The 19256-nt window shown below is 41.9% G+C and overlaps 1 protein-coding gene across 4 annotated transcripts in view; it reads left to right on the forward strand.

Annotated features, from left to right (window-relative positions):
• The window catches only part of usp2a (ubiquitin specific peptidase 2a), a 148215-nt gene that overhangs the window by 105855 nt on the left and 23104 nt on the right, over positions 1-19256 (forward strand). For all 4 annotated transcript variants that reach the window (XM_074679689.1, XM_074679690.1, XM_074679691.1 and 1 more), the window contains one exon: positions 17445-17495. In XM_074679689.1, coding sequence (XP_074535790.1) covers positions 17445-17495 — 51 coding nt within the window. The remainder of the gene's footprint in view (positions 1-17444; positions 17496-19256) is intronic.

Here is a 19256-nt window from a genome sequence, read left to right on the forward strand (position 1 = left end):
TTGCTTCTCCTCCTAGGGCTTTAAGAAAATTGCAATAATTATCAAAACTTGTGGTTTGGCCGGGAATGTTGTGCTTTGAATTTTTTGCCATTATGCCAATCTTTGGCTGAGTTATTCACAAAAAACAGCGAAAATGCCTTATATGGAATAATTTGGAATCTAGGACTCTCTCTCCCAAATTTCCACTAACTTTGAGATGCTAAACTTCAGCATACTTCCACTTACAGACTCAATTTTTGCTTTAAAATGTTCACAAATCTTTCAGCTCTTCATGTTTTAACTCACTTGTAGATATCTTTTACAGTTTTTGAGATTTTACTGTTCAAGCAACATGAAATTTTCAGTTTTTGCCCTGAAACCTCAGCTCCTAGAGTGCAGAACTTCTTCAGCTAGAGTGAGAGGCTGCTGCTGAAATGCTTAAACTTGCTGAACGAATTTTCATAGCTCCCAAATTCTTCACAGCAGAAAAATAAAAAATACATGAAAACGTAGGTAATCTTGGCCTGCTTCTGACAAAGTGTTTTTTAAAGCAAAAGGATGGAGCACATTTTCACAAAATGGCCAACTATCAGGAAAAGTCTACACCAGCACACCATTTACTACAATGTAAATTCCTGGGTCCACAGTGTTACATGAAACTAACACGGACAGCTTCCTCCTTTGAAGATATCATTTGGCTGCCTTGTACTCAAGTTCTCTTTTTTTCTAAAAGTTCCCTTTTCATTAGTAATAAAAGGTTAAAAACAAGGTTTTATGTCACATTTAATGATGATTGACAGCTGCCGTACTTCTGTAATTTTTTCAGGGATTTTAAAATATGTTGGCACACAGAGTCAAGAAATGATTAGACTGGGAAAAGGAAAAAAAGTTATAAGTTATAATAACCTGACAACCTTTCATATCATGCAGCTGTTTATACTAACTCATCAAAACATTCAGGAACAAAAACACAAATGTGTGTTTATCTATCAGTGATCACTAATGAAACATCTAGCTTCAGATAAGCCTCAGCGGACAGGTTTGATCAGGATTGATCACAGGACACAAAGTGAAGAATAGAAATAGAATAGAAATACTTTATTTATCCCCGAGGGGAAATTTAGGAGTCACAGCAGCAATCAATAAAACAAAAGTAAGAAAGTGTATTGAAAGTGCAAAAAAGTCCACAAGAAAATAGATGATGACATCCCGTCCACCACTCTCCAGCCAAGCCAGTCTCCACCTCCACAGGGTCCAGGACTGAGCCTCCCCAGCAGTCTGTTCAGTCTCTGTCTCCTGGATCCTGTCTGCTCACAACAGGCGAAGATCCTCCAATGTGGCGCCGGCGTCCGATGTCAGCTCCGTCAGCCACGTCCGTGAACAGCACGATGCCACTCTGACCTCCGGCAGCCACTCTGCTGCTGGGTTAGCACGGCTAGCTCGTCCATCCCACTGGAGATAGATCCCACGTTCCCAACAACGATGGATGGAAGGGCAGGTCCACGTTGTCACCAGTATCACACTTTATCTGCATATTACAGATCAGGCTTTCCCTGAGTCAGCTCATTATTTTCCTGTTTTTTTTCCTATCATTTTAAATTCCTTCCTGTAATTCTTGGATTCTTTCAGCCAATCAAACTTCTAAATTCAATTAGCCATTACAATGATGCATGCTTCATGATTCATTCACTTTATTTTTTGTTAGAACTGCAGGCACTGTAAGACCCTGATTTCAGTGGAAATGTGTTGGGAATCAACAGACTCCAACAGCTCTGTGATTGCACTTGGTAAACAATGATCACCATAGCAAAATCTGGCTTCAGATGAGCCTCAGCTGACAGGCTTACATGATTAAAAACTCACACACAGGACACACAGTATTACACTCTAACAGCATTTAAGAGATCAGACTTCTATTTCCCCTCAGTCAGGTCATTAATTCCATAAATGTTTTTTAAAATTTAATTCATTCCTTTGATTTTTTAACAGATGCAGCCATTTAAACTTTTAATTACTCATCCATTCCATTTCCTTTCATCCATTCATTTCCTTTCATCCAAGAATTCATGGCAGGCTAATTCAGCATTCTGCATTAGCAGTGGAGTGCAAGCTTTTCAAAACTTCTTTCAACCATTTTCAAACATATCTTCATTCATTCATCTTCTACATTAGCGGTTTAGCGCAAGCTTTTCAAGTCTCCATTCCACCTTTTTTAAATTATCTTCAGTCATTAAGCTGCTTTTGCATTCTGCATTCACAGCACAAATTCTCCGGAAGTTGCTTTTCTAGTTAGAAATTGTTTGTTTTTTTTGTTTAGTTTTTTTTTTTTCAAATTAAAGTCCTTCATTTTAGTCTTTCTTTATAACCTAGGTTAAAGTTGATTTCTCAGATCCTCTTGTTTTTGTTGATGATGTTGATAATGATGATAATGGTGATGATGATGATGATGATGATGATGATAATAAGATAAGATAAGACATGACATACTTTATTAATCCCCGGAGGGAAATTCAAGTTGTTTGGGCACTCTTCCAAGCAAAGAATTGTACACTCTGATGGCTGCAGGGAGGAATGATCTTCGGTACCTCTCGGTCCTGCAGCGCACAGAGGTAAGATGTCCAAATCTGCTGAGCCTCTGGACTATGATGTTGTGAAGTGGGTGATCAGAGTGACGGATGATGGCCTCCACTTTCTTCTGTGTATACCTTTCCACCACAGCCTCCAGTGAGTCCAAACTGGATCCAACCACGGAGCTAGCTCTCTTCACCAGTTTTTCCAGTCGCCTCTTGTCCTTCTGCTTTAAACTATTTCCCCAGCAGACTGCACCATAAAACAAAGCACTGGCTACCACGGACTGATAAAACATCTGCAGCAGCTTTCCACAGACATCAATTGGTCTGAGCTTCCTTAAGAAAAAGAGACGGCTCTGCCCCTTCTTAAAGAGTGCATCTGTATTAAGGGACCAGTCCAACTTGTTGTCCAGATGTACACCAAGATATTTGTAGGTTGACACCACCTCCACGTCCACCCCATGGATGTTAACTGGCTGATGGCAGAGCCCAGACTTTCGGAAATCCACAATCATTTCCTTTGTTTTTGAGGTGTTCAGTAGGAGACAATTTCTATGACTCCAGTCACAGAAAGCTTTTATCAGATCCCTGTATTCAGATTCCTGTCCATTTTGGATACACGCCACAACAGCAGTGTCATTGGAGTATTTTTGGATGTGGCAGGACTCAGAGTTGTATTTGAAGTCTGCAGTATAAAGTGTGAATAGGAATGGAGCCAGAGCAGTTCCTTGTGGAGCCCCCGTGCTGCTCATGACCGTCCCAGAGACACAGTTTCCCAACCTGACAAACTGTGGCCTCTCTGTGAGATAGTCTGTGATCCAGGAGACAAAGGATGGGTTCACTCCTATGTCTTTGAGCTTATCTCTCAATATCATGGGCTGGATGGTGTTAAATGCACTTGAAAAATCAAAGAACATAATTCTTACATAGGTGCCAGGTTCTTCCAGATAGCACAGGGCACGGTGGAGCATGTATGTAACTGCATCATCCACTCCAATATGATTTCTATATGCAAACTGCAGAGGTTCTAGTGTGTCTTTGACCTCAAGTCTCAACAGACGTAAAAGCAGCCTCTCAAAGGTTTTCATAACATGTGAGGTGAGGGCAACTGGTCTGTAGTTGTTAAGTTCAGCTGGGCATTTGAGTTTTGGTACCGGTACAATACAAGATGTTTTCCACAGAGCCGGGACCTGACCTAACTGTAGACTCAGGTTGAAGATCCTCTGAAGGGGTTCACACAATTGGGCAGCACAGTCCTTAAGCAGTCTTGGACACACACCATCTGGACCAGCAGCCTTCCCTGAGCACAGTCTTCCTAACTCTAACCTCACTCCTAAAGCTGTGACAGACGGTGACGGTGGAAGAGGCACAGGTGTAAGAGGGGATGTAGCAGGAGTGGTGGAGAGACACAGATGTGTAGAAGGAGCAGCAGTAGAAGAGGAAGTGGTCGCTGTGTCAAACTTGTTGAAGAACTGGTTGAATTCATTAGCACGTTCAACATCACCCACAATTGGCTGCCTTGTCTTTGTGTTATAGCCAGAGATGTTGTTGATTCCTCTCCACACCTCCCGCATGTTATTATTTTGTAGTTTTCTCTCAATGTTCTTTTTATATTTCACCTTAGCCTCCCTTAATTTCCTCTTCAGCACTTTTTGCACCAGTTTGAGCCGTTCTTTGTCGCCATCTCTAAAGGCTTCCTTTTTCTGATTGAGGATATCCTTGATGTCACTTGTGATCCAGGGTTTGTTATTGGGGAAACGGAGTACAGTCTTTGATGGTATGATATTGTCTTTACAGAAGTTGATGTATTCAGTAAAACAGTCAACCTGTTTATCAATATCTATACTATTTTCATCTGTTTCTAACAATACATTCCAGTCTGTGCACTCAAAGCAGTCTCTCAGAGCCTCACTGGCTTCAGGTGTCCATTTTCTAACTGTTACAGTAGTTGCATGCTGCCTCAATACGCAGGGTCTGTAACAAGACTGAAGTAAAACCAGATTGTGATCCGACCTGCCCAGTGGTGGTAATGCAGTGGCACTGTATGCATCTTTGACGTTGGCATATAGAAGATCAAGTGTTCTGTTCACTCTGGTTGGGCAATTAACAAACTGTTTAAATCTAGTGAGATAAGAGGAGAGGCTAACATGGTTAAAGTCTCCAGATATTATTATGAGAGCCTCAGGATTTTGAGTCTGTAGCCTGGCAACAGTTTCTTGGATAACATCACATGGAACTTCAGCAGTTGCTTTGGGTGGAATGTACACGAGGATTGTTATTATATGACTGAATTCTCTGGGAAGGCAATATGGCCTCATCCCAACTGCCAACAGTTCAATGTCCGGACAACACATCTTCACCTTGACTGTAGTATGTTCAGGATTACACCATCTCTGATTGATGAATAAAGCAAGTCCACCTCCTTTTGTCTTGCCACTAGCTTTGGTGTCTCTGTCCAGACGTATCAGCGTGAAGCCAGGTATATCCACACAGGAATCAGAGATGTTTTGATTCAACCAGGTCTCAGTAAAGCACATGAGGCTGCACTCACGGTATACATTTTGTGTCTTCACCAGTATCTCCAGTTCATCCTTTTTGTTGGGCAGAGAGTTGACATTCCCCATGATGACTGAAGGAAGAAAGGGCTTGTATCTCCATCTCCTGGCCTTTAACTTTGCACCAGCACGACATCCTCGGAAAGGCTTCTTTATCTCAGCAGGAATAGGGTGATGTCCTCCAGATTTGCTCCATCGTAGTGCAAGAAGCTCCTCTCTTGAATAGACTCTCCTTCCAGCAGACATATCCATGAGTTGTTGTCAAAAAAGTCCAGTATTGAGCAAAAATTAGCAAAAGAAACAATTAAAGATAGAAATATAGCTAAAAAAGCAGAGTAATAACAGAGAGCTGCCAAACTTTGCTGCTACCGCTAGAAGCGCATCATTCGAAAAAAAAAAAAAAAAATGGTGATGATGATGATGATGATGATGATGATAGTGACGATGAAGTTTGAAGACACCATGATTGTTCACACCCTTAGTCTAAAAGTCACATCTGAGTCTCACTGAGTCACACACTCACACACGCACACGCACACACACACACACACACACACACACACACACTGATAAACATGCCAACTAGACTCACAGGCTCTGATGATAACATACAGTGTGCGGCACTGTAAATGAAATGCAGTTTTCCTGGTGCCTGTGAGTTGAAGGCCCCTTCCCTCCCACAGGTGAGGGTAACGGGGGATGAGTTAGATTTCAGCCTCCACAGGAATCAGGTGTCAGCTGTTAAACAAGCTCAATAATGGTGCTTTTGGACTCTCTGCTGAGGGGAAAGATATGACAGAGAGGACTGTGTTTACTGCTGCTCACTTTGAACCAAACTCGGGAAACTTAGGGGGGCTGATGAGAGAGGTGTTAGTCTCCTCTGTGCTATTTCTGTGTAATGGGACTGGAGACGGGTCGGTTTCACACCAGGACTCTTTTACTTCAGAGCCGTGCTGTTGTAATATACATGGTTATTGTCCTGTTGACATATGTAATAGGGCTGGGGGTAAACGATTATTTTTAAAACGATTAATTGGGCGATTATTTTATCGATTAGTCGACTAATCTAACGATTAATTGGACGATTAGTCTAACTTTTTTTTTTTTTTTGTCGTTTATTTCAAAACCATAATGTATCCAAATACATGCCAAAACGATCTCTCTCATAACAGCTAATTAAACAACACAGTTTTGCACAGCAAAATGCAAAATATAGAATAAAATTAAAAAAAAATAAAAGACCAGTCTGTTTACTCTTACAGTCCAATAGGGCTGCAACTAACAGTTATTTTTAAAGTCAACTAATCTATCCACTATTTTTTGGATTAGTCGATAAATCACGGTTATTTTGTGTTTCAACCTAATTTGGCCTTTAAAATGTGCAGACCTTTATAATTCAACCTATGTGTTGCATTTTCACTGCATTTACTCAGAGTTAGGTTCTCAACTCTGATTGGTTAGCCCTGTGTCATGTTTGTTTGTTTGTCTTTATTTCATTCATGATAACATAAAAAATATAAGTGGCCTTCTATACAAAAAAATTAAATTAATCTCAAAATGAATGAAGCAGGTAACAGGGAAATGAAGTTGTTGTATGCAGTGTTGGACAGACCGCTTATTAGTGACTTTGTTCTTGTTTTCTAATGTTTATTTGCTTATTGGGGCTTGCTTTGCTCTCTGTATGATCCCGCCTGACTCTCTCCCAGCTCTCCATGACAACGCGTTTAGTTTCGTTTCTCTACATGCGCTATTTCGCTCATGCGCACTCTGCCCCTCCTCCTCCCTGCTGAGTGTTATCAGTGCAGTGTGAGCTTGCGAGTGAGAGATCCATCAGATAAGTGTCCTCTCTTTTCAAAAGTTAGGGGAGTTTTGACACTAGTTTGTGACTCAGATCCTGAAAAACTGTCTGTAACAGAGAGTGAAGGAGACTCTCTAAATCACGTGATCAGAAGCTGAACTCCGGGAGCTGTCAGGCTGTCCAAGCCGGAGATGCAGAGCCTCCGTCAGCGCACAGCGCTCTCTGGGAGTGGAGATTTTTCCTCATCAATATTCCTCACGTATGAACTTAGTGATCTTTTCCCATAAAAGTATCCAATAACACAGCACCTCATGCTGTGAACTGAAGTTACTCATGAGTATTACCCTCTGGTATTTAATTTCACCACGTGACAACAACAATAAAAACAATAATAAGACGCGTCGACTATTAAAATTTGCGTCGACGAATTTTTATCGTTGACTAGTCGATTATGTCGACTAATCGCTGCAGCCCTAATATGTAAGGCTGGGTCCGTTCTGGGTGCGGAAGGGCTGAATGTTTTATTGTTTACTGATCAAAATTGTGGTTTCAGACAACGCAATCAATTGATCATCGAAGCTGCAGTTTTTTACAGTACTCCTGACTGGTGCTGCACGATTTGAGGAAAAGGTGCGATTGGCGATTAGGTGGACAATATTGTGATTGCAATTGTGCTTGCGATTTAATAAAAACAGTTGTGTCATGAGTCTACAGACTTGCTTGGTTAACATGGAGAAAAATCATGACAAAAGCAGAGATAGATTACTGAGGATTTTAATTGTGTAATAATTCTCCAAATATCCAAACTTACTGTTCACAAACAACAATGGACAGCACAACTGTACTGTTTTGTTTGTATTCAAAATAGCACATTTATGCCACTTTTGCTTTGCATGTTTTGAATGTTTTGAAAATAACACCAAATAACAGAGGTAGAGTTTCTTTTCGCCTTGAGCTCCGCACTTACTTCTTTGTGCTCCATCTTGTCTGATTAAACTGCCGTACCAGGGGGGCAGGTAGTCACATGACCAGTTGAAACAGTGACTGATTAGTCATCTCACGCTCGCTCTCTTACTCAGTCACACACACACACACACACACACACACACACACACACACACACACACACTCGTTTTGTTTTTTTTTTACACTTTTTTAAAATAATTGCACAATTGCACCTCTTTTGGGATTACGTTATTACATGTGCTGATGTTGCGATTGCGATAACCTCTTTTGCGATTACGTAATTGCATGTGCTGACATTGCGATTGCGATTGCGATTGCGATTGCGATTGCGATTGTGATAATCGTGCAGCACAACTCCTGACTGACCCAGGATCTGCTGTGACAACTATTTTACACATACATGCTGTCTGAACATGCAATCAGAAGAAGCATGTTACTTGTGGACACGCCATGCTAGCCTATCAGTATTAACCTGCTCCTTGTGCTTTGTAATGTCAACCTGTTTGGAAATGGCTCTGGCACCAATTGGCATGGAGTTGAGAGATTTAATCCCCAAGAAAAAATGTACATCGGTTACTTGGGAGGATTTCAGGTTTAAGCTAGAAATACTGCACTAGAAACAGGCTCTGTGCAAAACCTGTCACGCTAAAGTTGCAACACAATCAACTTATAGGGGCACTTGGAAATCACCACAGGCAGATGCACGAAGAGCGCATGACGAAAAAGTCAGGTGAAAAGTCCTGTGAAAGTGATGCTCAGGCCCGTTGTAGCAGACAGATTACTGTGACAACATCTTTTGCCAGTGTAACTCCGTATGACAAGAGCAGCCGAAAACACAAGGAAATAATTACTGCCAGAACGCACCTCACTGCCAAGGACATGGTTTAATTTGCTATACTTTGGTTGTTCTAATTGCATCTCTTGAGCCGTTCCTTTCTGTCACAATGCTGCAACCTTAGAAAGCAGACTTTTATCCACCCTGAAAAAGACAATGATGAGGCTTGTATGCTTGAGTTTAAAGAAAAGGTGCAGAGCTGTTATTACTTATAAGTGATTAAACAGAACAACCAGACGTATCTCTTTTTGACTGTGCATCTTGTAAATGACAACGTTGAGTTGAAAAGTCGCTGCCTGCAGACAGCATACTTTCCCTGACTCTGAGACATGTAATGCCCTGAGACTGAGACTGTCTGTTTAATTGGACTCTGAAAGAAGAGGAACGGGCAAGAATCTCAACCGACAATGCAGCAAACATCATCAAAGCTATAGAGGGATTATTTGTTTATCAATAACGCTGGATGCATGTGCAACTTGGGTGCAGAAGCACTGCAGATTTTAATGGTTTGTCAATTGCCGCGGAGGAGTTAACCATCAAAAAGTGCAATTTTTTAACTCAAAATCAGCACTTATATGGATGGTAAACGACTCCCAAGTTTGTGGAATAGCAGTGAGTGGACAGAAGAGATCAGCAAGTGGACAGATATTGAGTGGACAGACATTTTTTAAAAAGAAATCCGGCGCGTACCCAGAGAGCAATTTAGAACCAAAATTAAAGAACCAGAAAACTATGTCCAGAGTTAATTAAGTAAGGATTAAACAACGAGGAAGCGTGCCGTTCTAAGGCACGACGTGAAGTGGGAACACCACGACGTGTCTTGGTCTAATGCCTTAGAACGGTCTAATGCACGCTTCCTCGTTGTTTAATCCGCTTATACCATGGTCCCACAAACTGTAAACTCTAAAATCAATTATGAATAATTTGACCAGAGAGAGTGATGCACCACATGTACTCAGTTGTTTTATCTGAGGTTTTTAGCGCACTGGTGGGGCAGAAGGAGAGAGAAGCGGAGCTGTCTGCAGCGGTGCCTTTCATCCATTACGCGCACGCAGAGGAACAGAGGTGAAACTGTTGCTGTATCAGCCAATAATGGCATGATCTCACACCAATCACTGATAAAACAACAGTTTGCTTCTGTATGAAAATGGCGTGGTTATGTGTTATTTTTAAAGGCATTATTGAACTGGCTCGAGTGGGCCAGTGGAGCGCGCAGTCAGCTGACCCGGAGCCTTTCAGTTTCACTTTGAGCCTGCGTTTGTTGTTGTCCGGTCTCAGGTGCTCTTTCTAATTGGCTGTTGTCATCCTCAGTGAGAATGAATGTTGTAATCATCCAGATAAATATCAAACATGTTTGAAAATTATCGGGGCGGCTCCGACGAGTCTGTGAGACGATCGTTGGGCTAAAGATTCATCTGTCAACCGCTCGCACTAGAAGATAATCTTGGCTGAACGTCGGGGTCGATTTTAGTCCCCGACCAGATTTCTTCCCCGATTGTTGGGAGGATCGAATCTGGGTTTCTCGGGGCGAGAATCCTGTAGTGCGAGCCAGGCTTTATAGAGACGGGACCCAGTAGGAGCGCATGCTGGTCTCGCATGCGTTGAAATGTGTGTGACGCGTTGCTATGGTAACGCGCACAGCGGAGTGATACAATGGTGATTTAACTTGCCGAACTAACTGTCAACTGGCATGCATTAGACCAATCTAATGCATGCCAGTTGACATTGGAATTCTCTCTGACCATGGTATAATTTTAATTATTTACCTGCAGACTTCACTGGTGTTTCAGTGTAAAGTGTGACCCTGTTAACAGGTGACTCTTGGCCGTTAATCACTGATCCTGTCTGCTGAGAGTCACCAGTTAGCATGATGGCTACTAACTCCAAAACACCATTTGCTCTGTGACAGTCAAAACTTGATAGAAGTGGCCTCTGTTGTATAGTATCGTTTCTAAAAAATAAAACCAAGTTTGTGAAATAGCAGTGGGTGGACAGTAGAGATCAGCAAGTGGACAGATATTGAGTGGACAGATGGTTTTAGGGAAGAAATCCAGGATGTACTCAGAGAGCAATTTAAACACACAACTGTCACTCGATGCTCATGACTGCATTTTCCGTGGACACTTACCAGACTGTGACATACCAGGATGTCAATGTGTTAATAAATTAGAAACCCTCCTGGACCAAAAAAAGCACACAGCCAGCTGAGTCTGAGACCCGGTTCATAATAAAAGAACCAGAAAACTATGTCCAGAGTTAATTATTTACCCACTGACGTTGCTGGTGTTTCAGTGTAAAGTGTGACCGTGTTAACTGGTGACTATTGGCCTTTTATTACTGCAGAAACTTCAGGAGTTACAGGAATTTGTGCCTTCTTCTGTTATTGATCAGATCTTTGCCATCTGGGAGTAGGCATGCAACGATTAACCGGTTTTACTATTAACCGCGGTTTGAAACGTCACGGTCAATTAATCCCAGAGGCTCCTCTACACCGAGTATTTCTGTTCTCACCCGCAAAAACCGGACATCTTGTTGGGACATTATCTTCGGCGCAACCTGCGAGTAAGGAAAACAAAGTTACACCAGCGGTGCATCTGCTTTTAGTGCTGTACTATGCTAGGCTACATTAGCTACAATGGCAGAGACATCAAGCAACAAAGCTCTGGTTCCACCAAAGAAAAAAGTGAAGTCGGCAGTGTGGAGCATTTTGGGTACACAAAATGACGAGGGAGTTATTCAGGACAACGGTTCACCTGTATGCAAGACCTGCAGAAGAAAAGTTTCTGCGAAAGGCTCAAACACGTTAAATTTAATGCAGCATTTGCGGGATCACCACCCTGCTTTACACGCCGAACTAAAGGGAAGACCTAATAACTGAGTTAAACAACGTTTAAGGCATTTTACTTACATAGATACTGAGTTGATAGGAGTTAAATATAAACCTGTCGACTACTGTCAGTGGCGTTGCAGTGGGAGGAGAGCTTTCAGCTCAGTGTAAACGGGACGATACACTTAAACTCACAATACGATGCATCTCGATATGCCCAGGTCACGATACGATATGTCACGATACGATATCAAAAAAGTAAAAATGAAAAATATTACTGCGTCATTACAACTTTTTTTTTTTTTTTGAGTTGCACAGAGGAAAACATGAGGCCTAACAGGCCATACACAAACAATAACCCTCTCTCACCCTGGGTTCAGTTATCTCTCAGCCTCTCTTAAATCATGGCCCTGGCCTAGATCTGGTTCTTCTTCAGAAAAACTAACATATCAACGTGTTCTGGTGTAATTAGTGACCTTTGAGCACACACAATGTCCCCTGCCGTGGAAAAGACACGCTCACTAGGGACTGATGTAGCAGGAATGCAAAGGTAAGCCTTGGCAAGGGGGGCAAGTATGGGGTAAGCATATGCATTCACTTTCCACCACTCAAGTGGATTACTGTTAAGTGGGATTGGCATCCCGTTTCTGTAAGAAAGTATCTCAATCTCAATCCCTCTGCTGGACTGCACTGTCTCAACAGTAGTGTAGGAGCTCCCAAGGAGATCTTCTAGTGCTGTCTTCTTTGGTGGGGGAGGCTGTGTCTCGTCCTGCATCTGCCTTTCTCCTTCTACTGGCTCCTCCTGGCTCTGCTCTGCTCCCTGTGCTGCCTCAACCATGACCACGGCCTGCTCTGCTGCTGTCCCTGGTGTTGAAGCCCTGGCCCTACTTCTTTCATCAGTGTCACTTGTCTAAAAAAATAGAAAATAGAAAAAAACAGCTCAAACATTTCTGTCTTTCAATCCCTCACTTCCTCTCTCTCCAAACACACACAGACACTCTCCATCTCTCTCTGTCACACACACACAGTCACATCTCTTTCACGTAGATCAATTAAAATACAATATGAGAAATAAGTTTTTAGGCTGTAGCCTACACAGACACACACTCTCCATCTCTCTCTCTCTGTCACACACACAGTCACCTCTCTTTCACTTAGATCAATTAAAAAACAATATGAGAAATAAGTTTTCAGGCTGTAGCCTACACAGACACACACTCTCCATCTCTCTCTCTGTCACACACACAGACACCTCTCTTTCACTTAGATCAATTAAAAAACAATATGAGAAAAAGGTTTTCAGGCTGTAGCCTACAGACACAGTTTCATACTCTCACTGACAGCACACCCCCTACCTACCTGGTTCAGTTGCACGTGAAGACCTGAAGCTTTTCCTTGTATCCAGGCATAGACGGACTCACGTTGTTTATCATTCAGATGGGACAGGCTTCGGAAGCGTGGGTCAAGCGCAGTGCACTCTTGCAGCATGTCATTACAGTCCCCAGAGTACCGGTCCGAGATGTCGAGTAGGATAGCACTTTTCATACTGGCGATGGTCTGTGTGTCATTTTCGTCTTGTGACATGCTTTGCTCGATCATGTACTTCAGTGGCATTATAAGCGAAATAGTGGGCTCTTTCTCATCACAGAGAACTGTTGTGGCTGTCTTCAGTGGCTTCAGCAGTTTCACCATGGCTGTGTCCGAAATGGCATACTAACGTACTACTCATACTAAGTATGACGTCAAAAATAGTATGTAGTGCGTTCACATTAAATAGTATGAAAAGATTGTGTGCGCGAGAAATACCCGGATGTATACTATATCGGTAAAATTTTTAAGTATGGGAGGTGGGCATACTAGTTGTACTGACACGCCCCATAATGCATTGCGAGCCCCGTATTTATAAACGTAAATACAGAATGAGATGACAAGATGAGAAGCAACTAAAATGGACTTAGCTCTACAGGGAAACCTAAACGTAAGTACAAAGAAATAAAGTGCCTGAGGCGACGGACGGATCGTCTTCGGTGTCTGCGAGCAGTAAACATTTTTTAATTTTTTGAAGAGAGATGAATTCGTTTTGAGACCGGTGTTAGCTAAAAATCATCCACTAGCGAACTTTCCGTTTTCAAAATAAAAGTACCCGTTTATCTCCTTTAAGTTCTTTAACGCTTTTGTAAATTGGGCTCTTGTTTTGGAGCGGACCGGAAGTTTCTTCGATAGCATATTGGCGCTCTTAACAGAATGTCCGAAATGTCGAAATTAAATTTGTATCCGTGCGTTTTGTGGCCCAAATGACTACATTTTGGTATTCTACGTGATGACTTTCTCGCCTAAAATGTTCTTTAAACTTTCAAATATGGCGAATCAACTGAGATATTTGATAGCCTGGTGTGCTTCCATAGACTTATGTGTGCTTCCAATTTTTGTCGTCGGAGGTTTTGAAATGCATCATGGGAAACCGAGTAGTATACTACGGTGTAAACGGTTGGCACTCTAATCATACTTATAGTATGTAGTATACAGTATATACACAACGACCATGTAGTATGTAGTATGTTAGTATGCCATTTCGGACACAGCCCATGTCTTCTACATCTGATACGTCAGTGTTATCCAGAGTGTCTATTTCTCTCGCATTCCTGCGGATTTCTGGGCAGCTCAGCGCTGCTGAGACAGCTGCTTGCTGCTCCAGGTAGCGCACGAGCATTTCATAGGAGCTATTCCACCTGGTCTGGACATCAGTGATGAGTTTATGCCAAGGCAGCTCCAACTGGGCTTGCTTGTTGATCAGGATGGCGGTGGCCGTGGTGCTCTTGTGAAAGAATGTGGTGACCCTTCGCACACGGCCAAGAAGGCGCGCGACACGGGGTACAGCCAGGCCTCGCTTACTAGCCAGATTCACAACATGCGCAAAGCACTTGATGTGAGGGTGGAGACCGCTCTCCTGCACTGCAATGTCCATGTTGCTGGCGTTATCTGTGACACAAGCAATTTGTGGCCTCGTTAGCTCCCACTCTGTCAGTGCATTTTTCAATACGTTAGCTATGTTAACACCCGTATGACTTTCACTTAGCTCACGAGTTTGCAACACGAAGCTTTTACTGTCCCATTTCACATCAATGACATGTGCCGTGATGGTGATAAAACTCTGTGTTGCACGCGAGGTCCAGCCGTCGGTGGTCAGGGCGATGCACTCTGCATTCTTGAGACACTCTTTCACTCTTTGTTTGGTTTCAGTGTAAATTTCCTGGATTACCTTCTCTGAAAAATGTCCTCGGCATGGCATCTTAAACTTTGGCTCCAGCACCTTGAACATTTGGATGAATTTTCTGTTCTCTACCATGTTAAATGGAGCCATATAGTCCGCTATGAACTCGCCGATGAGCCTCGTTATCTGTTTAGCACGCGGACTTGGCGGGGGTAAAGTTTGTATGAGTGCTTGTCCCATGGTCAGCTGCCCCTTTGGTCGGCTCGTTTTCGCCGGGGTCGTCTTCACATTTTTATGGTGACGCTGCAGGTGGTGGTTCATGTTCGTCGTATTGGAGGTGGTGTACGGAATGACAGTATAGCAAAGTTTACACACGGTCTTCGTCTTGTCAGTTGCTCTATTGTCGTCCTCGTCTTTTTTAATGAGAAAGCCAAAATACTGCCAGACAGATGACTTGTATCCAGGCGGAGCATCCTCAATTTCGACCTCATTTGACTCCATTGTGCGGCTTTTTGCGGGAAAACTAGTTAGCGCTAATGCTTACTGTCGTCACTTTCGGTCAAGTGCGCTGTAACCGGACGTGACGTCTTTACTTCGCGATCCATTTTTTTCAAACTCGATGCATTTCGTCACGTTTTGTATCGCGATATTTCGCCAAACGATATTTCGTCCCATCTCTAATAAACAAACAGCAGCAAAGCAGCGTGTCTGCCTATGGAGGACAAAATACCTCCTCTCAAGGCTTCTGTCAGTGACCATTTAACGTTACAGTCTGCTTCTTCCCCTCTGTGTTGAATAAACTCTGGGCATTGTAGGTTAACGTACCAGGTTGTAGGTTAAAGGATAAGTTCGGTTTATACAGCTTTTACATTGTTTATAGAATGAAGTAGAACAAAATACTCACCCAGAAGGCTTTCCTGATCCAAGCAGTGCTTCGGGAGATATTTAGATCCAAAATCGTGCAGCGGACGTCCGTATAATGGGATCCATCAGGGCATAGACAGCGCCACTCCTAAAACTGCATTAATCGTCCAAAAGCTCGTGTTTTTCACCAATATTCCATCATGGTCCGCTCCAAGTTAGTCCTCTGTTGCAGTCTGTGTCTCTCCAGACAGCGCTGTGCGGCTGTAATGACCTCTGAACTCACGAAGACTTTGTTTACGTTTGTTTTGACAAACGTAACGATTAATGCAGTTTTAGGAGCGGCGCTGTCTATGCCCCGATGGATCCCATTATACGTACGTCCGCTGCATGATTTTGGATCTAAATATGTCCCGAAGCACTGCTTAGATCAGGAAAACCTTTGGGTGAGTATTTTGTTCTACTTCATTCTATAAACAATGTAAAAGCTGTATAAACCGAACTTATCCTTTAATATATCAGGTTCAAAACACTAAAATAACATCACGAGCTTGTTGACTTCCAGCACTGTGCCATGGGAACAAATTAATTGCATTTCAGTTGCTAATAACACATCATAAGAGATTTTTTTTCAACCTATATTTTTTTACTTAAACTTGTAAAGCACTTTGAGTGTCAGTCAAGGATAAAACGCTATATAAATGTAATCCATTATCATTATCATGATTAATCTTCAACCAAACAATAACAATGATCATAATAGACAGAATTTAATCAGACCACATTTAAAATTAGATAAATGTATGAACATTATCCAAAGAATAGATTAGATTATTAAAAATGAATCTAAAAATCAGCATGGATGACAATAAAACTTAAGTTACTTACACACAAATAACATTTTCCTCTGGGGGAATCAATGAAGTTAAGTTTAGTCTTATATCAATAATAATACTTAAAATACTTTGTTTCAGATATTTAAAAAAATACAACTTAAATCATTACTGCAAATCCAATCAAAGTTCATCATGGCATGGATTATTTGTTTCATTTTTCTTATTCATTTTTAGCCTAAGAGTTCAACAACACTGACACTGACAGACACAGACACTGTATTTTTTTCAAAAGGGAAATACTGACGTAGATGTTTTCAGAGCACAGGTCACTTTATTTATTTCCAAATAGAAGAGTTATAATTTATGTTTATCTCTATTTATTATTTTGTACTGTGTTATTTGATTAATCTGTTATTTCTGACAGGAATACAAAGCTCATTGAAATCTCTAAAGAACGTTCATGTGATTTTATATATTTGTTCATTATCAGTGTTGTGAAATTAATGTACGATAAGCGTTATAATCGTGAAACCGAGATTATTCCTCAGACTATAATTGTGCAATCAAAATCTATAATCGTTGCATCCCTATCTGGGAGTGATTACCAGGAGAGGAACTGACTGTGAGATGACAAAAACAAGTTCCTCTGAGGGGATGAATAAACCTCCTGTCTGTCATCCTGGGAGTCAAACACACTCACACACTTTTCATGAGGAGATCTTATCTGTGTGCAGCTTTACTGAGAGTTCACGAAAACACTCATCCTGCTGATAGACAGTAACGTGCTGCTGTTTTAATCAAAGTTCTGGGTAAATACAGAGGTCCTGAAAGGACATTTATCCTTTACAACTTTACTGCTGCTTTGGTTGTTCTAATTGAATCTGTTGAGTCATTCCTTTCTGTCACACTGCAGTGACCTGAGGAAGCAGAGCTTATCCACCCTGAAAAAGACGATGATGAGGCTTGTTCTTGACTCCTATCTAAATATTTCATTTCTGTCTTTCAGAACTCAAAGAATGCTCAAGGCCTGGTGGGACTGAAAAACCTTGGAAACACTGTAAGTAAAACGTTTACCGCTCAGTGAGACAAAAGTTGGGATGCTGTTAAAAACGGTAATACCAGGAGCTCAGCGTACAGCAGGCCCCCCATGTACAAAGGTGACAGTCTTCACCCCAGTCCTTCAGCTCCAAGAAAAGTGTATGTGTTTTGGAAATGTACATGCTTATTTTATTTGATAGAGTAGAGTAGAGTAGAGTAGAGTAGAGTAGAGTAGAGTAGAGTAGAGTAGAGTAGAGTAGAGTAGAGTAGAGTAGAGTAGAGTTAAGAAGAGTAGAGTTAAGAAGAGTAGAGTAGTGTATAGCTTTATTGTCAGTGCTTTGAACAACAAAAGGCAGTGTGGCTTCTTTTTAAAAAGTAGCAGGGAGAAAAAATATGGACCAATAATAAATTAAAGAATGAAATAAATAAATCAGACTATAAACAAAGTAGCTAATAGTGAACAAACACAGGGTGGAGACATGTTAAACAAGACAATTTCCACAGAAGAAACTCGAGAGGGGCTCAGGCGGTGGCCAGGCTTTTCGCATTCATCACACAAAGTGCAGTAGTTCAAAAACATAGGAGAGATGCCACCAGATCGTATTCACGTCTGACCTCACAAAACACCTCCACACGTTTACATACTTTGTACACAGTCATGAGCGTTTTGTGCACACACTTTCATCTATAGGAAAGAACACAGGAGAATTAGTATTCAATCTCCACAGAGAAGGCGCTGGGAGATGTTTCTTGTGGTGGTACTGGATTACCCAGCTCTCTCCGCTATGTGGAATGTGCTTGTCTCTGTGTGTAAATGGGCGCACATGTTTGTGTGTCTGTGAATGCATCAATGTGCGCGAAAGAGCATGTGCTCGCAGTGAAGTTACGTGAGGAGAAATGTGAACCAAATGATGTACAAACAACATAAGGCTTTTTAGTCTGTTAGGAAAAAAACATGGTACAGACCTGATTTATGAGAGAGGGAACTCTGGATTACTTTTGCTGTGATCTGGCACTGTATGAAAAATAAATCAATTTCATTTTAACCCCCCCCCCCCCCCCCCCCCCCCCCCCCCCCCTATTATCGTGGTGGGGTAAATACTGGTGTGTGAGGCAGTAAGTCCTGACTCTGTATGTGTGTTCAAGTATCAGTAGTTGAGATGTAATACTCCATCCACCCTGTGTGTGTGTGTGTGTGTGTGTGTGTGTGTGTGTGTGTGTGTGTGTGTGTGTGTGTGTGTGTGTGTGTGTGTATGGTGTGTGTGTGTGGTGTGTGTATGGTGTGTGTGTGTGTGTGTGTGTGTGTGTGTGTGTGTGTGTGTGTGTGTGACTGAGTAAGAGAGCGAGCGTGAGATGACTAATCAGTCACTGTTTCAACTGGTCATGTGACTACCTGCCCCCCTGGTATGGCAGTTTAATCAGACAAGATGGAGCACAAAGAAGTAAGCGAGGCGCTCATGGCGAAAAGAAACTCTGCCTCTGTTATTTGGTGTTATTTTGGTTACCAGTTGAATGACACAGCAAAAAGATGTAATTTTCAAAACATGCAAAGCAAAAGTGGCATACATATGCTATTTTGAATACAAACAAAACAGTACTGTTGTGCTGTACATTGTTGTTTGTATACAGTAAGTTTGGATATTTAGAGAATTATTACATAATTAAAATCCTCAGTAATCTATCTCTGCCTTTTTCTTGATTTTTCTCCATGATAACCAAGCAAGTCTGTAGACTCATGACACAACTTTTTTTATTATATCGCAAGCACAATCGCAATCGC

This window comes from Halichoeres trimaculatus, unplaced genomic scaffold (assembly GCF_033239565.1).
Source record: "Halichoeres trimaculatus isolate MK-OKI-2021-1 unplaced genomic scaffold, fHalTri1.1 fHalTri1_scaffold_9, whole genome shotgun sequence".
Classification (NCBI taxonomy): Eukaryota; Metazoa; Chordata; class Actinopteri; order Labriformes; family Labridae; genus Halichoeres; species Halichoeres trimaculatus.